The sequence below is a fragment of the Ranitomeya variabilis genome, chromosome 7, assembly GCF_051348905.1.
Source record: "Ranitomeya variabilis isolate aRanVar5 chromosome 7, aRanVar5.hap1, whole genome shotgun sequence".
NCBI classification, from domain to species: Eukaryota; Metazoa; Chordata; class Amphibia; order Anura; family Dendrobatidae; genus Ranitomeya; species Ranitomeya variabilis.
The window spans coordinates 18891901-18906659 of NC_135238.1; the positions used below are offsets into that span (position 1 = coordinate 18891901).

The 14759-nt window shown below is 51.6% G+C and overlaps 2 protein-coding genes across 6 annotated transcripts in view; one reads left to right on the forward strand and one right to left on the reverse strand.

Annotated features, from left to right (window-relative positions):
* Positions 1 to 1145: 1145 nt before the first annotated feature.
* Positions 1146 to 7947, reverse strand: SHMT1 (serine hydroxymethyltransferase 1). 4 transcript variants are annotated; one of them, XM_077274355.1, is made up of 13 exons: positions 7840 to 7947; positions 5845 to 5917; positions 5264 to 5380; positions 4939 to 5084; positions 4454 to 4569; positions 4144 to 4304; positions 3774 to 3855; positions 3433 to 3645; positions 3243 to 3359; positions 3035 to 3157; positions 2135 to 2251; positions 1835 to 1945; positions 1146 to 1599 (listed from the first exon to the last, which is right to left on the reverse strand). In XM_077274355.1, exons 3-13 carry the CDS (start codon positions 5357 to 5359, stop codon positions 1427 to 1429), a joined length of 1455 nt encoding a protein of 484 aa, XP_077130470.1. In that variant the 5' UTR covers positions 5360 to 5380; positions 5845 to 5917; positions 7840 to 7947; the 3' UTR covers positions 1146 to 1426. The 4 variants fall into 4 exon arrangements, with proteins under 4 accessions (XP_077130470.1, XP_077130467.1, XP_077130468.1 ...); XM_077274352.1 differs by having other exon boundaries at positions 5264 to 5383; XM_077274353.1 differs by having other exon boundaries at positions 5264 to 5383; positions 7829 to 7919.
* Positions 7948 to 8081: 134 nt separating this feature from the next.
* PRPSAP2 (phosphoribosyl pyrophosphate synthetase associated protein 2) overlaps positions 8082 to 14759 on the forward strand; it is a 58091-nt gene continuing 51413 nt past the window's right edge. Inside the window, exon 1 of one of the 2 annotated variants that reach the window (XM_077274357.1) lies at positions 8082 to 8207. The gene's annotated coding sequence lies outside the window, so the exon portion shown is untranslated. The remainder of the gene's footprint in view (positions 8208 to 14759) is intronic. The other variant, XM_077274358.1, reaches the window with a different exon arrangement.

Here is a 14759-nt window from a genome sequence, read left to right on the forward strand (position 1 = left end):
GGACTGTCAGGGCATGGGGGAGAGTTATAGTTTCAAAATAGCTAGTGTTGCTGGCTGTTACCCTACACGGATGGATTGTTGCCCTCTCTTTATAGAGGTCCAGTGGGTGGGGCATGACACCAGGAGCAAGCTCCGCCTCAGACAGAACAGTGAACGGAGTTGGCACCGGTGACAGAGCGATGTCCGTCTGTCTGGGGTGTTCAGTCGGTTGCAGTCTTAAGTCCTAACTAAGAACAGTTCTCCTTTAAGAGGCTGCAGAGTCTTTAGGTGTCTTGGCTGCTGTGGAACTAAAATTCTCAGCAAGCGCTGCAGGAAGAAGGGCCCCTCAGCAGACCGGATGGTACTAGCGACTGCAGTGCCCTCTAGTGGAGATGTATATAGTCCTCACAGCTGGTGCGGGTGGCATTAGTGGACTTTCCACGGCACTGACTTTGCACTGCTGCTGTTTCGGTTCAGTTTCGTCTGTAAATGAGCTCAATGTGAAATGTATTTCTTTATAAAGCTGTGAACGCTCTGGGTATTTAACCCCGTACGTAGATGTGATTGCCCCCTTTATTTTTTTTTCTGTTTGTCCTTTGGCCAAGGCTCGCTGGAGGTGCAGGAGCCTCACTGCAACCCCACTGCTCTGGTGCCACCATAACACTCAGGGTTCATACCACCACTGCGGGGACAGCAATATAAACCTTCCGCTTCCTGCAGCTTTGTTACACCAGAGGATGATGGGAGTTGTAGTTGGAGATCAGCTGGTGTACCAAAGATATATCTCCGTTATATTGGTGCATGCAAGGACCCATCCGTGCTCACAAAAACCCGCTGCATGACCCCAAAACTGTGTCGTCTGTTGCCAAATCCACCTGAATAAATGACGGATTTATCTCTGGTCTCATGGACACTACTGATTATTGCATCCAGCGCTGTGAAAGATGGATGACGGCCGGCGTGGCTGCCAGTATGACAACCTGCTGAGGGGGTTGTTTTCTTTTTATTAGAATTTTGCTAAAGATTAGGTGGTCAGGGGTGTAAGATCCCCCCTCAATTACCTGGGAGTGCAGGGAAAGGGAAACAAGTTAGACCTCCCCTAATCATAAAGTGGTACCATATGCTATCACTTTTTAATGTGGGAATTAAAAAAAAAAAAAAAAAAATCACTTTTTCAAGGGAGACATTTATTCCAGCAGGATTGGTGGCGGCACAATGTGAACAGCACATAACGCCCCCACAAGTCACGCTGCCAGGATAATGGCTGCAGAATTGAGGACCCTCTGGCCACAATCATGAGGGATTTCCGATCCTCGCGGAGGACGTGTGACTACGGCCCCAGGATTGAATGAAATCACTTTTCCTAATTATAGTCGTGCTTCCTCAGCAGCTGATATTTGATATCTGGCTCTTGTATGACATCCTCCGTTATATCCCCACACATCACTCACAAGTCAGGCAGGCCGGGGATAGGAAAAGAGCTGGAGAACTGCTCCACCTCCTCCTTCAGGGACGAGATCTTCTCTCGGTGTTTGTCGTCCGACGCCAACTTGTCCTTAAACTCTTTCAGGGTCGCCTTGGGGTTCATGTCGTTCTGAATCTCCAGAGTGAGTAAAATACCTGAAAGGGGGGGGGGGGGGGGGGGAATAAAAAATTAAAAACCATCTTCCAGAAAACAGCACCACCCCTGACTACAGGTCATCTCTAGTATTGCAGCTCCCTTCTGTTCAAGTGAATTAGGCAGAGCTGCAATTCATCACCTGTGCAATACTAAGGAAATCCTAAAAACATGATCTTTTGGGGGCCGTGAGGACTGGAGATTGGGAAACCCTGGTCTACAACGGCCACCACCCACCTTGGTGAATGAAATGCGCAACTTTTTTAAAGTCTTCTTCTTTAAACCCTCGAGAAGTCAGGGCGGGGGATCCAAGTCGAAGGCCGCTGGGACGGAGGGCACTCTTGTCACCTGCCAGGGGGGGGTGCAGATAATGGATTAAGTCACTTACTAGTCAACATGCAGCATTCAGAGACTGTAGAATGGATTTTACAGCTGTTCCGCCTGACTGACGTCCATTATTAGAGCTGCGCGGTTCCTTGAGAGTCTGAAGGTTGCAGATTTTTTTGCCTTCAGGTCTATAGCAAGACTTGCACTCACCCGGGCAGGTGTTCTTGTTGCAGGCGATGGCGCAGGCTTCAAGGACCTTCTCGGCTCGTCCTCCGTCAGTCTTCTTGTCCTTCAGGTTGACCAGAATGAGATGATTATCGGAGCCGCCTGTAAATTGACGGAGAAAAAAAAAGTTTCCTTCCAGAGATGACAACTTTCCTTTATAATGGGTTCAGTAACAAGTCCACTTTAGAAAGTAAATAACTTACTAATCATTGGGGAATCCCAGAAAAGGTCTCGAATGAAGATCTCCGCTATATCAATTGTCTATGGGACTGTGCGCGACTCTTACCGTATTCCCATAGACAATTATTAGAGCGGTGGTCTGCATCCATGGCCACTGCGGCTTTTAAGAGTCCTGTTGAAGACCTGTGAAGGTCCGACTGATGCGGTTAGGTGATACCCTTCAATTTTGGAAATGGCTCAAGTATTTGGTTTATGTATTTTTAAAAAACCCCCACACGATGACCCCTGGGATCCTAAGAACCACTGATTTTGGCCATTTATCCCTTTAATCATTCAGGCCAAGACAGACTTCAGTAATCAATGGATTCATCCATTTAGTCAGGTCACCAAGTTTCCTAGAGACATGGTTGGGGACCTCTGTGGAGTAAGCCCCTAGCCTCATGGCTGTGTTCACTAAGCCAGTGGCTTATGTCCAGGAGTACGATGCGATCGGCAGTCTGAAATCGGACATGTCCAATCGACATCTCCCCTGACCATCAGTCGGCCGGCGACCCCATGCCTATTAGACCAGTCGATATCGGTGCTACACAGTGGGTCAAGTTCCTTTCCCCATCATAACGGACAGAGGACCCGTCCCAGAACGTCGGCTTCTTACATCACCATGACCGGAACATCGGCTTTGTAAATCAATCGAGGCTTTCTTACTGGTGACGATGTGATAGCCCAGTTCTTCCAGTGCACTTGCCAACGCCCGGCAATTAGAGACCACCTGTGTCTGGTACAACCGGAACTCCGGGCTCATGGTTTGTTTCAGGGTCACAGCAATGCCTGTAATAAGTCAGGATGAATTTCTAAAAGCTCGGTGGTGGGTGATCCATGATCCTGTCATACAGGTAACAAGGGTGGGTCGTACCTGCAATAGCGTGATTATGGGGTCCACCTTGTAGGCCGGGAAACACCGCTTGATTAATTGGGCTCTCATAATTGTACAGGATTTCCTTCCCAGTCTTCGGATCCACGCTTCGGACTCCTGACGGAGAAAAATCAAGTGAATGCCGCAGTCGTTACTCCATTTTTCTCCTCCCCCGGTGAGGACTACTCACCCTTCCGGTAAAAGATCATGCCAGCACGGCATCCGCGCAGGGTCTTGTGCGTCGTGGTGGTGACGATATCGCAATGCTCAAAGGGAGACGGCACCACGCCGGCTGCCACCAAGCCACTAATGTGCGCCATGTCGGCCATGAGGACTGCATTGTTTTCATCGGCGATCGTCCTCATTCGGCCATAATCCAGATTCCGGGAGTAGCAGCTAACACCTTAGACATGAATGAATGTATTTTTTGTTTTTCCCTTTTTTTTTTATTTTTAATTTTAAAATTTAGCAAAAATGCCAGTCAGATATTTGGAAAGAATGTGACTTAATGATGGTGGTTGTAGTACTCACCGGCAATGATAAGTTTGGGATGAAACAAGCGGGCATTTTCCTCCAGTCTGTCGTAGTCTATATAACCAGTGTCCGGATTCACCTGCGATCAAGGTGAAGATAAATCAACATGTGAAGCTGAAATACTCTGTGCAGCTGGAGAGGGATGGGGGGAGGGGACGATCCTTCCATTTTCTTAAAAGACATTACCTTCCTCTTACATTTTATCCCTGCCCATGTAGCTCTGGCTTCACTAACATCAGGTCACTTTCCTCCCGCAAGGTCAGTGCACTCTTCTTCTGCTGTTATAGTCATTCCCATGATCTGACTGTCCGCAGACAGAGCGCACAAATCACTGGATCTTACATGCAGCGATGTGACGACTGCTCACCTTGTACGGCATGGACTCAAAAAAGATGGATGTGGCAGAGATTTTCTTCTTGTCGGTCATGAAGCCGTGGGTGAGGTGCCCCCCGTCAGGCAGGTCCAGCCCCATGATCCTCCCATGAGGCTCCACCAAGGCAGTGTAAACAGCAAAATTTGCAGGGGATCCTGGAATCGAAAATTACATTTTTTTTTTTTTTTGCAACGTATGGAGCAAAATCTGCAGCAAAATTCACAAATCATAAATGGAGATTTGCTGCAAAATCTGGAGGAAAAACATGCAATGTGCAGAAAACATCGGCATAATCATCTCTCACCTGAATACGGCTGCACGTTCACGCCCCATTTCTGGGGGTCCAGACTGTACGCCTCCAGTGCCCTCTTCTGGCACAGCCGCTCCAGCTCATCCACGTGCTCCGTGCCGCCGTAGTACCTGCGGGGTGACAACATTAAAATCCAATCTGGTCTCTACAGGAGGCAGGTCGTCTAGGGCCTCCTGTGTGAGGTCAGATTGACCTCTCTCAAAAATATGGCTTCTTTCTTCCAAAAACAGCGCCACACGGGTGCACAGGATGGGTCTGGAGTTACAGTTCGGGGCTATAGCACACACAACCTGGGGATAGAGGTGCTGCTGTTTTGTGTTTTTTTTTTTTTGGGGGGGGGGGGAAAGCCGTGATATTTTTCTAATCCTGGAAAACCCCTTTAAAATGTCCTGAGTAAGTCGCGGCCACAGATCGCCCCAATCCCATGCGACATGACATGCACATATGCTCTGGTGAAGAGCACCGGCGTCGCCCCTCACCTCTGTCCAGGGTAGCCCTCCGAATATTTATTATTCAGGCACGAGCCCAGAGCCTGCAAAACCGCGCAGCTGGCAAAGTTCTCGGAGGCGATGAGCTCCAGCCCGTAGCGCTGCCGGCGCTTCTCCTTCCGGATGATCTCGTACACCTACAAGTATAAGTATTAAACATAACCTGGGACTTCCTTAATGCAGTAGAGGTCCTGTAGTCCGGCATCTGATGGTCCAGAAATCCTGAGAATCCAGTACGCCCATCCAAGTGAATGGGAAAGCTACGAGTGTGCCGCCACCTCTGCATCCCCACCATAAGTCTCCCCCGATTTCTTACCTCCGGATCATTTGTTTCAAGAGGCTCCAGCACCATCCGGTTATGAGATGCCCACAGGTCGGCGTGCCCACCGTTCATCACCGGGGAGTCCGCCATTGGCCGGCCTCAGATACGTCACTTCTGGAACAATAAAAATAATTCATAACCATTTAAAGGGGAAGTTCGGACTTTGGTCAAAAGTCTGCAGTCACTTTATGTGACCGCTTAATCACGGCAGCGTAATGTGAAGATGCAAAAACTGTCCAGCGGGAATACCGGGAACAGGTATACAGCGACTGCAGATCCCTTTAAGGCCTCTGCTTGCTGTCAATGAATGGTAACGTTATTGTTTACAGCCGAATCCGACATGGATACATTAAATGGAAACTTATCGGTGACGGAAGGCTCGCCCGCCACAGCTCACCCGCATCAGTGACGGAGGCTCGCCCGCCACAGCTCACCCGCATCAGTGACGGAGGCTCGCCCGCCACAGCTCACCCGCATCAGTGACGGAGGCTCGCCCGCCACAGCTCACCCGCATCAGTGACGGAGGCTCGCCCGCCGCTGACTTCAGCTGACGGAGGGTGAAAACAAAAACTTACATATTAACTTTCCAAGGGCAGTAGAAAGTTGGGAGTGAAATTGCCTCAGTCTCATCCAAGTATCAAAGGTCTTCTGTGGAGACACAACAACCACACGGAGGGTTAACACTATTGGTGCCAGAAAGTCTCCTGACAACCAGGGTCCCGGGACAGAGGTGGAGCAGTGGGGGAGGGTCTCCTGACAACCAGGGTCCCGGGACAGAGGTGGAGCAGTGGGGGAGGGTCTCCTGACAACTAGGGTCCCGGGACAGAGGTGGAGCAGTGGGGGAGGGTCTCCTGACAACCAGGGTTCCGGGACAGAGGTGGAGCAGTGGGGGAGGGTCTCCTGACAACTAGGGTCCCGGGACAGAGGTGGAGCAGTGGGGGAGGGTCTCCTGACAACTAGGGTCCCGGGACAGAGGTGGAGCAGTGGGGGAGGGTCTCCTGACAACCAGGGTCCCGGGACAGAGGTGGAGCAGTGGGGGAGGGTCTCCTGACAACCAGGGTCCCGGGACAGAGGTGGAGCAGTGGGGGAGGGTCTCCTGACAACTAGGGTCCCGGGACAGAGGTGGAGCAGTGGGGGAGGGTCTCCTGACAACCAGGGTTCCGGGACAGAGGTGGAGCAGTGGGGGAGGGTCTCCTGACAACTAGGGTCCCGGGACAGAGGTGGAGCAGTGGGGGAGGGTCTCCTGACAACTAGGGTCCCGGGACAGAGGTGGAGCAGTGGGGGAGGGTCTCCTGACAACCAGGGTTCCGGGACAGAGGTGGAGCAGTGGGGGAGGGTCTCCTGACAACTAGGGTCCCGGGACAGAGGTGGAGCAGTGGGGGAGGGTCTCCTGACAACTAGGGTCCCGGGACAGAGGTGGAGCAGTGGGGGAGGGTCTCCTGACAACTAGGGTCCCGGGACAGAGGTGGAGCAGTGGGGGAGGGTCTCCTGACAACTAGGGTCCCGGGACAGAGGTGGAGCAGTGGGGGAGGGTCTCCTGACAACCAGGGTCCCGGGACAGAGGTGGAGCAGTGGGGGAGGGTCTCCTGACAACCAGGGTCCCGGGACAGAGGTGGAGCAGTGGGGGAGGGTCTCCTGACAACTAGGGTCCCGGGACAGAGGTGGAGCAGTGGGGGAGGGTCTCCTGACAACCAGGGTTCCGGGACAGAGGTGGAGCAGTGGGGGAGGGTCTCCTGACAACTAGGGTCCCGGGACAGAGGTGGAGCAGTGGGGGAGGGTCTCCTGACAACTAGGGTCCCGGGACAGAGGTGGAGCAGTGGGGGAGGGTCTCCTGACAACCAGGGTCCCGGGACAGAGGTGGAGCAGTGGGGGAGGGTCTCCTGACAACCAGGGTCCCGGGACAGAGGTGGAGCAGTGGGGGAGGGTCTCCTGACAACTAGGGTCCCGGGACAGAGGTGGAGCAGTGGGGGAGGGTCTCCTGACAACCAGGGTTCCGGGACAGAGGTGGAGCAGTGGGGGAGGGTCTCCTGACAACTAGGGTCCCGGGACAGAGGTGGAGCAGTGGGGGAGGGTCTCCTGACAACTAGGGTCCCGGGACAGAGGTGGAGCAGTGGGGGAGGGTCTCCTGACAACCAGGGTTCCGGGACAGAGGTGGAGCAGTGGGGGAGGGTCTCCTGACAACTAGGGTCCCGGGACAGAGGTGGAGCAGTGGGGGAGGGTCTCCTGACAACTAGGGTCCCGGGACAGAGGTGGAGCAGTGGGGGAGGGTCTCCTGACAACTAGGGTCCCGGGACAGAGGTGGAGCAGTGGGGGAGGGTCTCCTGACAACTAGGGTCCCGGGACAGAGGTGGAGCAGTGGGGGAGGGTCTCCTGACAACCAGGGTCCCGGGACAGAGGTGGAGCAGTGGGGGAGGGTCTCCTGACAACCAGGGTCCCAGGACAGAGGTGGGGGAGGGTCTCCTGACAACCAGAGTCCAACACAGCTTGTTTTATCTAACAACCATTGTTCCAGGTCAGGTGACGTTTCTGACCACCTTTGTGACTGCACTCCTGTCATACCCGCTCCTGACCTTATCTCAGGCCGCCCGCTCTCCGCAGGTACCGTCCGCCCCGGATCTCCCTTTCTCCGCTGCTGTCCCGGTGTCAGCTCTGCTCCCGACCACGCCACGTTCTCTCCCACACTTGTAGCTAGAAGCTGGCACATAGCCTAACCAATCACAGCCAGCCACTGTTTTAGCCAGTCCAATCATCAAGGGGCACACAAAACCAATGACCAATCACTGACAAGTACTCTATCAAGCCTGCCAATGAAAGAACGGCAGATTTTCCGCGGGAGGATGCACTTTGTGTAAAGCCTGAGTGATGTGACAGGAAGGAGAATGTGAGACCCTGAGGCGGCGGCCAGAGGTGAGGGGCGGCGGACCCCGAGCGGCCACAGGTAAGCGCCACACATACCTGCGGGAGGAGCCCGAGCGCCACACATACCTGCGGGAGGAGCCCGAGCGCCACACATACCTGCGGGAGGAGCCGCACCTTATGTGTCCATCCCCTCACTTGTATGAGGCCTGTATTTTTGGAGATAAATTGTATTACTAATTTATAATATATTATTACTGAGCTATAATATATTATTATTATTATTATATGCCACCAGTATAATATACTGAAAAGCTGGAAAAAAACTCCCAGTGCGGTGAATGGTAATTTCAGGCCGCTCCCACACAGTACTGTGAGTTTCCGCCGTTTCCTGTGCGGTAATAATGGACCAGTGATCGGAGTCTCAGGACGGCGGCACCAGGCGGGACAAGGTTCATACACTGCTCAAAAAAATAAAGGGAACACTTAACAGAATCTAACTCCAAGTAAAAAAAAATTCTGTGACATCAAACTGTCCACTTAGGAAGCATCACTGATTGACAATCAATTTCACATGCTGTTGTGCAAATGGAATAGGCAACAGATGGAAATTATTGCCAATTATCAAGACCCCCGCAATAAAGGAGTGGTTCTGCAGGTGGGGACCACAGACCACATTTCAGCACCAATGCTTTCTGGCTGATGTTTTGGTCACTTTTGAATGTTGGTTGTGCTTTCACACTCGTGGTAGCATGAGACGGACTCTACAACCCACACAAGTGGCTCAGGTAGTGCAGCTCATCCAGGATGGCACATCAATGCGAGCTGTGGCAAGAAGGTTTGCTGTGTCTGTCAGCGTAGTGTCCAGAGGCTGGAGGCGCTATCAGGAGACAGGCCAGTACACCAGGAGACGTGGAGGGGGCTGTAGGAGGGCAACAACCCAGCAGCAGGACCGCTACCTCCGCCTTTGTGCAAGGAGGAACAGGAGGAGCACTGCCAGAGCCCTGCAAAATGACCTCCAGCAGGCCACAAATGTGCATGTGTCTGCACAAACGGTTAGAAACCGACTCCATGAGGATGGTCTGAGTGCCCGACGTCCACAGATGGGGTTGTGCTCCCAGCCCAACACCGTGCAGGATGCTTGGCATTTGCCACAGAACACCAGGATTGGCAAATTCACCACTGGTGCCCTGTGCTCTTCACAGATGAAAGCAGGTTCACACTGAGCACATGTGACAGACGTGACAGTCTGGAGACGCCGTGGAGAGCGATCTGCTGCCTGCAACATCCTTCAGCATGATCGGTTTAGCATTGGGTCAGTAATGGTGTGGGGTGGCATTTCTTTGGAGGGCCGCACAAACCTCCATGTGCTCGCCAGAGGTAGCCTGACTGCCATTAGGTACTGAGATGAGATCCTCAGACCACTTGTGAGACCACATACTGGTGCGGTTGGCCCTGGGTTCCTCCTAATGCAGGACAATGCCAGACCTCATGTGGCTGGAGTGTGTCAGCAGTTCCTGCAATATGAAGGCATTGAAGCTATGGACTGGCCCACCCGTTCCCCAGACCTGAATCCGACTGAGCACATCTGGGACATCATGTCTCGCTCCATCCACCAATGTCACGTTGCACCACAGACTGCCCAGGAGTTGGCGGATGCTTTAGTCCAGGACTGGGAGGAGATCCCTCAGGAGACCATCTGCCACCTCATCAGGAGCATGCCCAGGTGTTGTAGGGAGTTCATACAGGCACGTGGAGGCCACACACAATACTGAGCATCACTTCTTTGATCCTGAGGCATTTCCACTGAAGTTGGATCAGCCTGTAATTTGATCTTCCACTTTGATTTTGAGCATCATTCCAACTCTAGACCTTGATGGGATATTAGTTGTGATTTACATTGATCATTTTTATGTTTTATTCTCAACACGTTCCACTATGTAATGAATAAATATTTGCAACTGGAAAAATTAAAAAGCGTATATTTTCTGAGCTCTGAGTGTTGTGTGGAGCCGATGGTTTCACCATCTCAGATAAGATGTTTTTCTATTGCTTTTTATTGTACTTATAAGGTAGGCCGGACTGGGACTGAAAATCAGCCCTGGCACACAAGCCAAAGCAGCCACATTCAAATCCGCTAACTAGGAGTGCATCTTCTATGCAGCCTTTTTCTGTATAGTTTGTGGGTGAGAACACTAAGGGAGTTAAATAGGTGAAAAATTACAATATATGTCCCTCCTTGTCTTTAAAAGTTGGGAGATACGGCATTTTATGACTGTGCATATGCCCCGTGACCATGCTGACATTTTTGGTCTTGAAAGGAAAAAAAATTGCAGCATGCTGTGAGTGGCTCCCACATTCGGATCACGCGCACCTACAGGTGTATCTCACAAAATTAGAATACCATAAAAAAAGTTAACGTATATACTCGAGTATAAGCCGACCCCCCTAAGTTTGCCACAAAAAACTGGGAAAACTTAATGACTCGAGAATAAGCCTAGGGTGGGAAATGCAGCAGCTACCGGTAAATGTCAAATGTAAAAATAGATACCAATAAAAGTAAAATTAATTGAGACATCAGTAGGTTAAGTGTTTTTGAATATCCATATTGAATCAGGAGCCCCATAAGTTGCTCCATATTAAAATATTCCCCATATAATCCTGCATAAAGGTTAATAATGGCCCCATAAGATGCTCCATAGACACATTTGCCCAATATAATGCTGCACAAATGTTGATTATGGCCCCATAAGATGCTCCATAAAGATATTTGCCCCATATAGTGCTGCACAAACGTTGATTATGGCCCCATACAGACACTTGCCCCCCACAGTGCTGCACAAACGTTATGGCCCCATATACAGTAGTGCTGCACAAACGTTATGGCCCCCATATAGTGCTGCACAAACGTTATGGCCCCCATATAGTGCTGCACAAACGTTATGGCCCCATAGATGCTCCATACAGACACTTGCCCCATTTGCTGTTGCTGCGATAAAAAATAAAAAATCACATACTCACCTCGCACTTTCAATATTCACCTGCTCCTCATTCCGGTTACCGCTCCGTCTTCTGTAATGACGTTCAGGCAGAGGGCGCACACTAACCACATCACCGCGCCGTCTGACCTGAGCGTCACTGCTGAAGACAGAGTGGCGGTGGAACGAGGAGCAGGTGAATATCGTGCAGCGCTCCCCTCCCCGTTATACTCACCTGCTCCTGGCGCTGTGCAGTCCCTGCTTCCCCGTCGCCGGCAGCTTCATCCTGTCTTGAGCGGTCACCGTTACCGCTCATTACAGTTATGAATATGCGGCTCCACTTCTATGGGAGGTGGAGCCGCATAGTTGTAGCGCCCCCACCGCCGCAGGGCCGAGGGGTACCCGGTACCGGGCCTCTGAGTCTCTGCTCCTGGGGTTGTCACGGCGGCTAGGCCCCGGTCCGTGACCCTGCCGTGGGGCGCACAATCAATGCTAGGTGTGGATGTTGGTGGTGCAGTTGTGGGGTGCAGGTCGCGGTGAATAACGAGGACACCAGGTTGCAGTCTCTTTACCTCTTTACTGGAGATCTCTGAGTCCTCAGTCCAGAATATGGTTCACCAGGCTGCGCAAGTCCGGCCGGTCCAATGGCACCTCCAGAGTTCACTTCACAGGTGGAAATCGGTGCCTTCCTTCTTAGCGCTATGTGTTGTAGTCCTTCCCTGCTATGCTTACGGAAAGTACCCCACAACTGTTGTGTCTGTTTCTTAAGTTCCCTCACAACTCGATTAAATGATGTTCTTCTAATCTTCCGTCCCTTCCTGATGTTACAGTTAGAACGGCACCCGTTTGTCGGATAGGCCTGGAGTTCTTCCGGGACCCTAGAGACGCCCCTCTCCCGCAATTGCCTCCCAAGACTTCATAGGTGATATGTGTTAGACAGCCCGCCTTAAACTGACTGTCCTGCCGCTGTTTAGAGTATTGCTTGAAGCTGGTTATTGTAATACTCCCTCGGCGTTCCGGCCACCGGTAGTGCGCCTCAGTAGGGTGTTGCTCCGGTCTTACAGTACGACCCCTACTGGTATTCTCCTATTGCTTGATCTCGTTTCTCACTCAGCACAATCTATCTCGCTTCTAGTCCTTTCTTGGGTCCCGCCGCTTCCCGGAGCTGGCGCGGACCCGTTACGTTCTTTCAATGCCAAGCCTCTGTCAGGATCCCACCCCTGACAGAGACCCTACTGTCTCTTCCTCCACAACACCCTCTGCCACTAGGTGTTGCTTCGTCCAATCCAGTCAGCTTTCTGATCTAACTTCCTGCCTGACCCCCAGTTTACCCACTATGGTGGGGAGTGGCCTAATGAATAGAACCCTTAGCTCCCCCCGGAGGCCCAGCTGTGAAATGTATTGGTGTCTGTGATACCTGATCAGATGAACTCCTTCAGTGCCATCGGACGCACCGCAGCTCCCCTTAGTGGCGGAGCCACAGTACTGCAACGACCAGGACTCTGGGGCGCTGCATATTCATTACTGTAATGAGCGGTACCATGTGATCGCTCACTACAGGAAGAAGCTGTTGCCGGCGACGGGGAAGCCAGGGACGTGCAGGGACCGCTCCAGGAGTAGGTGAGTATAATTAGACAGCCCCCGCTCCCCCTCCCCTGCCGACCCCTTGGGTATGACTCGAGTATAAGCCGAGAGGGGGACTTTCAGCCCCAAAAAATGGGCTGAAAATCTCGGCTTATACTCGAGTATATACGGTAATTTATTTCAGTTATTTAATACAAAAAGTGAAACTCATATATTCTATAGAGTCATTACACAGAGTGATCTATTTCACATCTTTATTTCTGTTAATGTTGATGATTATGGCTTACAGCCAATGAAAACCCAAAAGTCATTATCTCAGTAAATTAGAATACTTTATAACCCCAGCTTGAAAAATGATTTTAAAATCCGAAATGTTGGCCTACTGAAATGAATGTTCAGTAAATGCACTCAGTACTTGGTCGCGGCTCCTTTAGCATCAATTACTGCATCAATGCGGCGTGTCATGGAGGCGATCAGCCTGTGGCACTGCTGAGGGGTTATGGAAGCCCAGGTTGCTTTGATAGCAGCCTTCAGCTCGCCTGCATTGTGGGGTCTGGTGTCTCATCTTCCTCTTGACAATACTCCATAGATTCTCTATGGGGTTAAGGTCAGGCGAGTTTGCTGCCAATCATGCACTGTGATACTGTTGTTTGTAAACCAGGTAGTGGTACTTTTGGCAGTGTGGACAGGGGCCAAGTCCTGCTGGAGAATGACATTTCCATCTCAAAAAAGCTTGTCGGCAGAGGGAAGCATGAAGTGCTCTAAAATGTCCTGGTAGACGGCTGCACTGACTTTGGTCTTGATGAAACACAGCGGACCTACACCAGCAGATGACATGGCTCCCTAAACCATCACTGATTGTGGAAACTTATACAGCCCCATATACAGTATGATGACCCCACATATAATGCCCCATATACAGTATGATGGCCCCACATATAATGCCCCATATACAGTATGATGGCCCCACATATAATGCCCCATATACAGTATGATGACCCCACATATAATGCCCCATATACAGTATGATGGCCCCACATATAATGCCCCACATACAGTATGATGGCCCCACATATAATGCCCCATATACAGTATGATGGCCCCACATATAATGCCCCATATACAGTATGATGGCCCCACATATAATGCCCCATATACAGTATGATGGCCCCACATATACCACCACCCCCTCCATATAGTATGATGGCTCCAAAAAATGCTGATTGATTAAAAATAAATAAATAAAAATACTCACCTCTCTTCTTTATTCTCCGCTGGGCCGCGGTTGCGACTGCAACAGCAACGTTACTAGGGCAGGAGAGCAGAATGCAGACTCTCTACCCACAGGACGTGCTGACATATGTAAGTGTCAGCGTGTCCCTGGCTCCAGCCACATGTGCATTGCAACGTTCAGTGCGTGTGCGCACCCCGTGCCCGGGTTCCGGAACCCCAGCAGGGGCCCAGAAAATTAAAGGGGCCAGCAGCCGTAGAAACGGTCTGGCGGCCCCCCAAACAGCGCCACACCGCGGCCCACCGGGAAAGTGCCCGGAAGGGCAGATTAGCAGTCCGGGCTTGCGATAGGCGCCTTTATTCTGGTGGTAACCCTGAGAACTTATAGCCCAGGACTGGGGCGGTAACCCTGACAACTTATAGCCCAGGACTGAGGCAGTAACCCTGACAACTTATAGACCAGGACTGGGGCAGTAACCCTGACAACTTATAGCCCAGGACTGGGGCGGTAACCCTGACAACTTATAGCCCAGGACAGGGGCGGTAACCCTGACAACTTATAGCCCAGGACTGGGGCGGTAAGCCTGACAACTTATAGCCCAGGACTGGGGCGGTAACCCTGACAACTTATAGCCCAGGACTGGGGCGGTAACCCTGACAACTTATAGCCCAGGACTGGGGCGGTAACCCTGACAACTTATAGCCCAGGACTGGGGCGGTAACCCTGACAACTTATAGCCCAGGACTGGGGCGGTAACCCTGACAACTTATAGCCCAGGACAGGGGCGGTAACCCTGACAACTTATAGCCCAGGACTGGGGCGGTAAGCCTGACAACTTATA

Bases quoted from the DNA above. Each gene is read 5' to 3' on its own strand.
- SHMT1 (XM_077274355.1), bottom strand. From the start codon at position 5,359: ATGGCGGACTCCCCGGTGATGAACGGTGGGCACGCCGACCTGTGGGCA. The intron at 4,305-4,453 runs GTGAGAGATGAT...TTTCGATTCCAG, and splicing joins GAACGTGCAGCCGTATTCAG to GATCCCCTGCAAATTTTGCT. The intron at 3,360-3,432 runs GTGAGTAGTCCT...TTTCTCCGTCAG, and splicing joins CATGATCTTTTACCGGAAGG to GAGTCCGAAGCGTGGATCCG.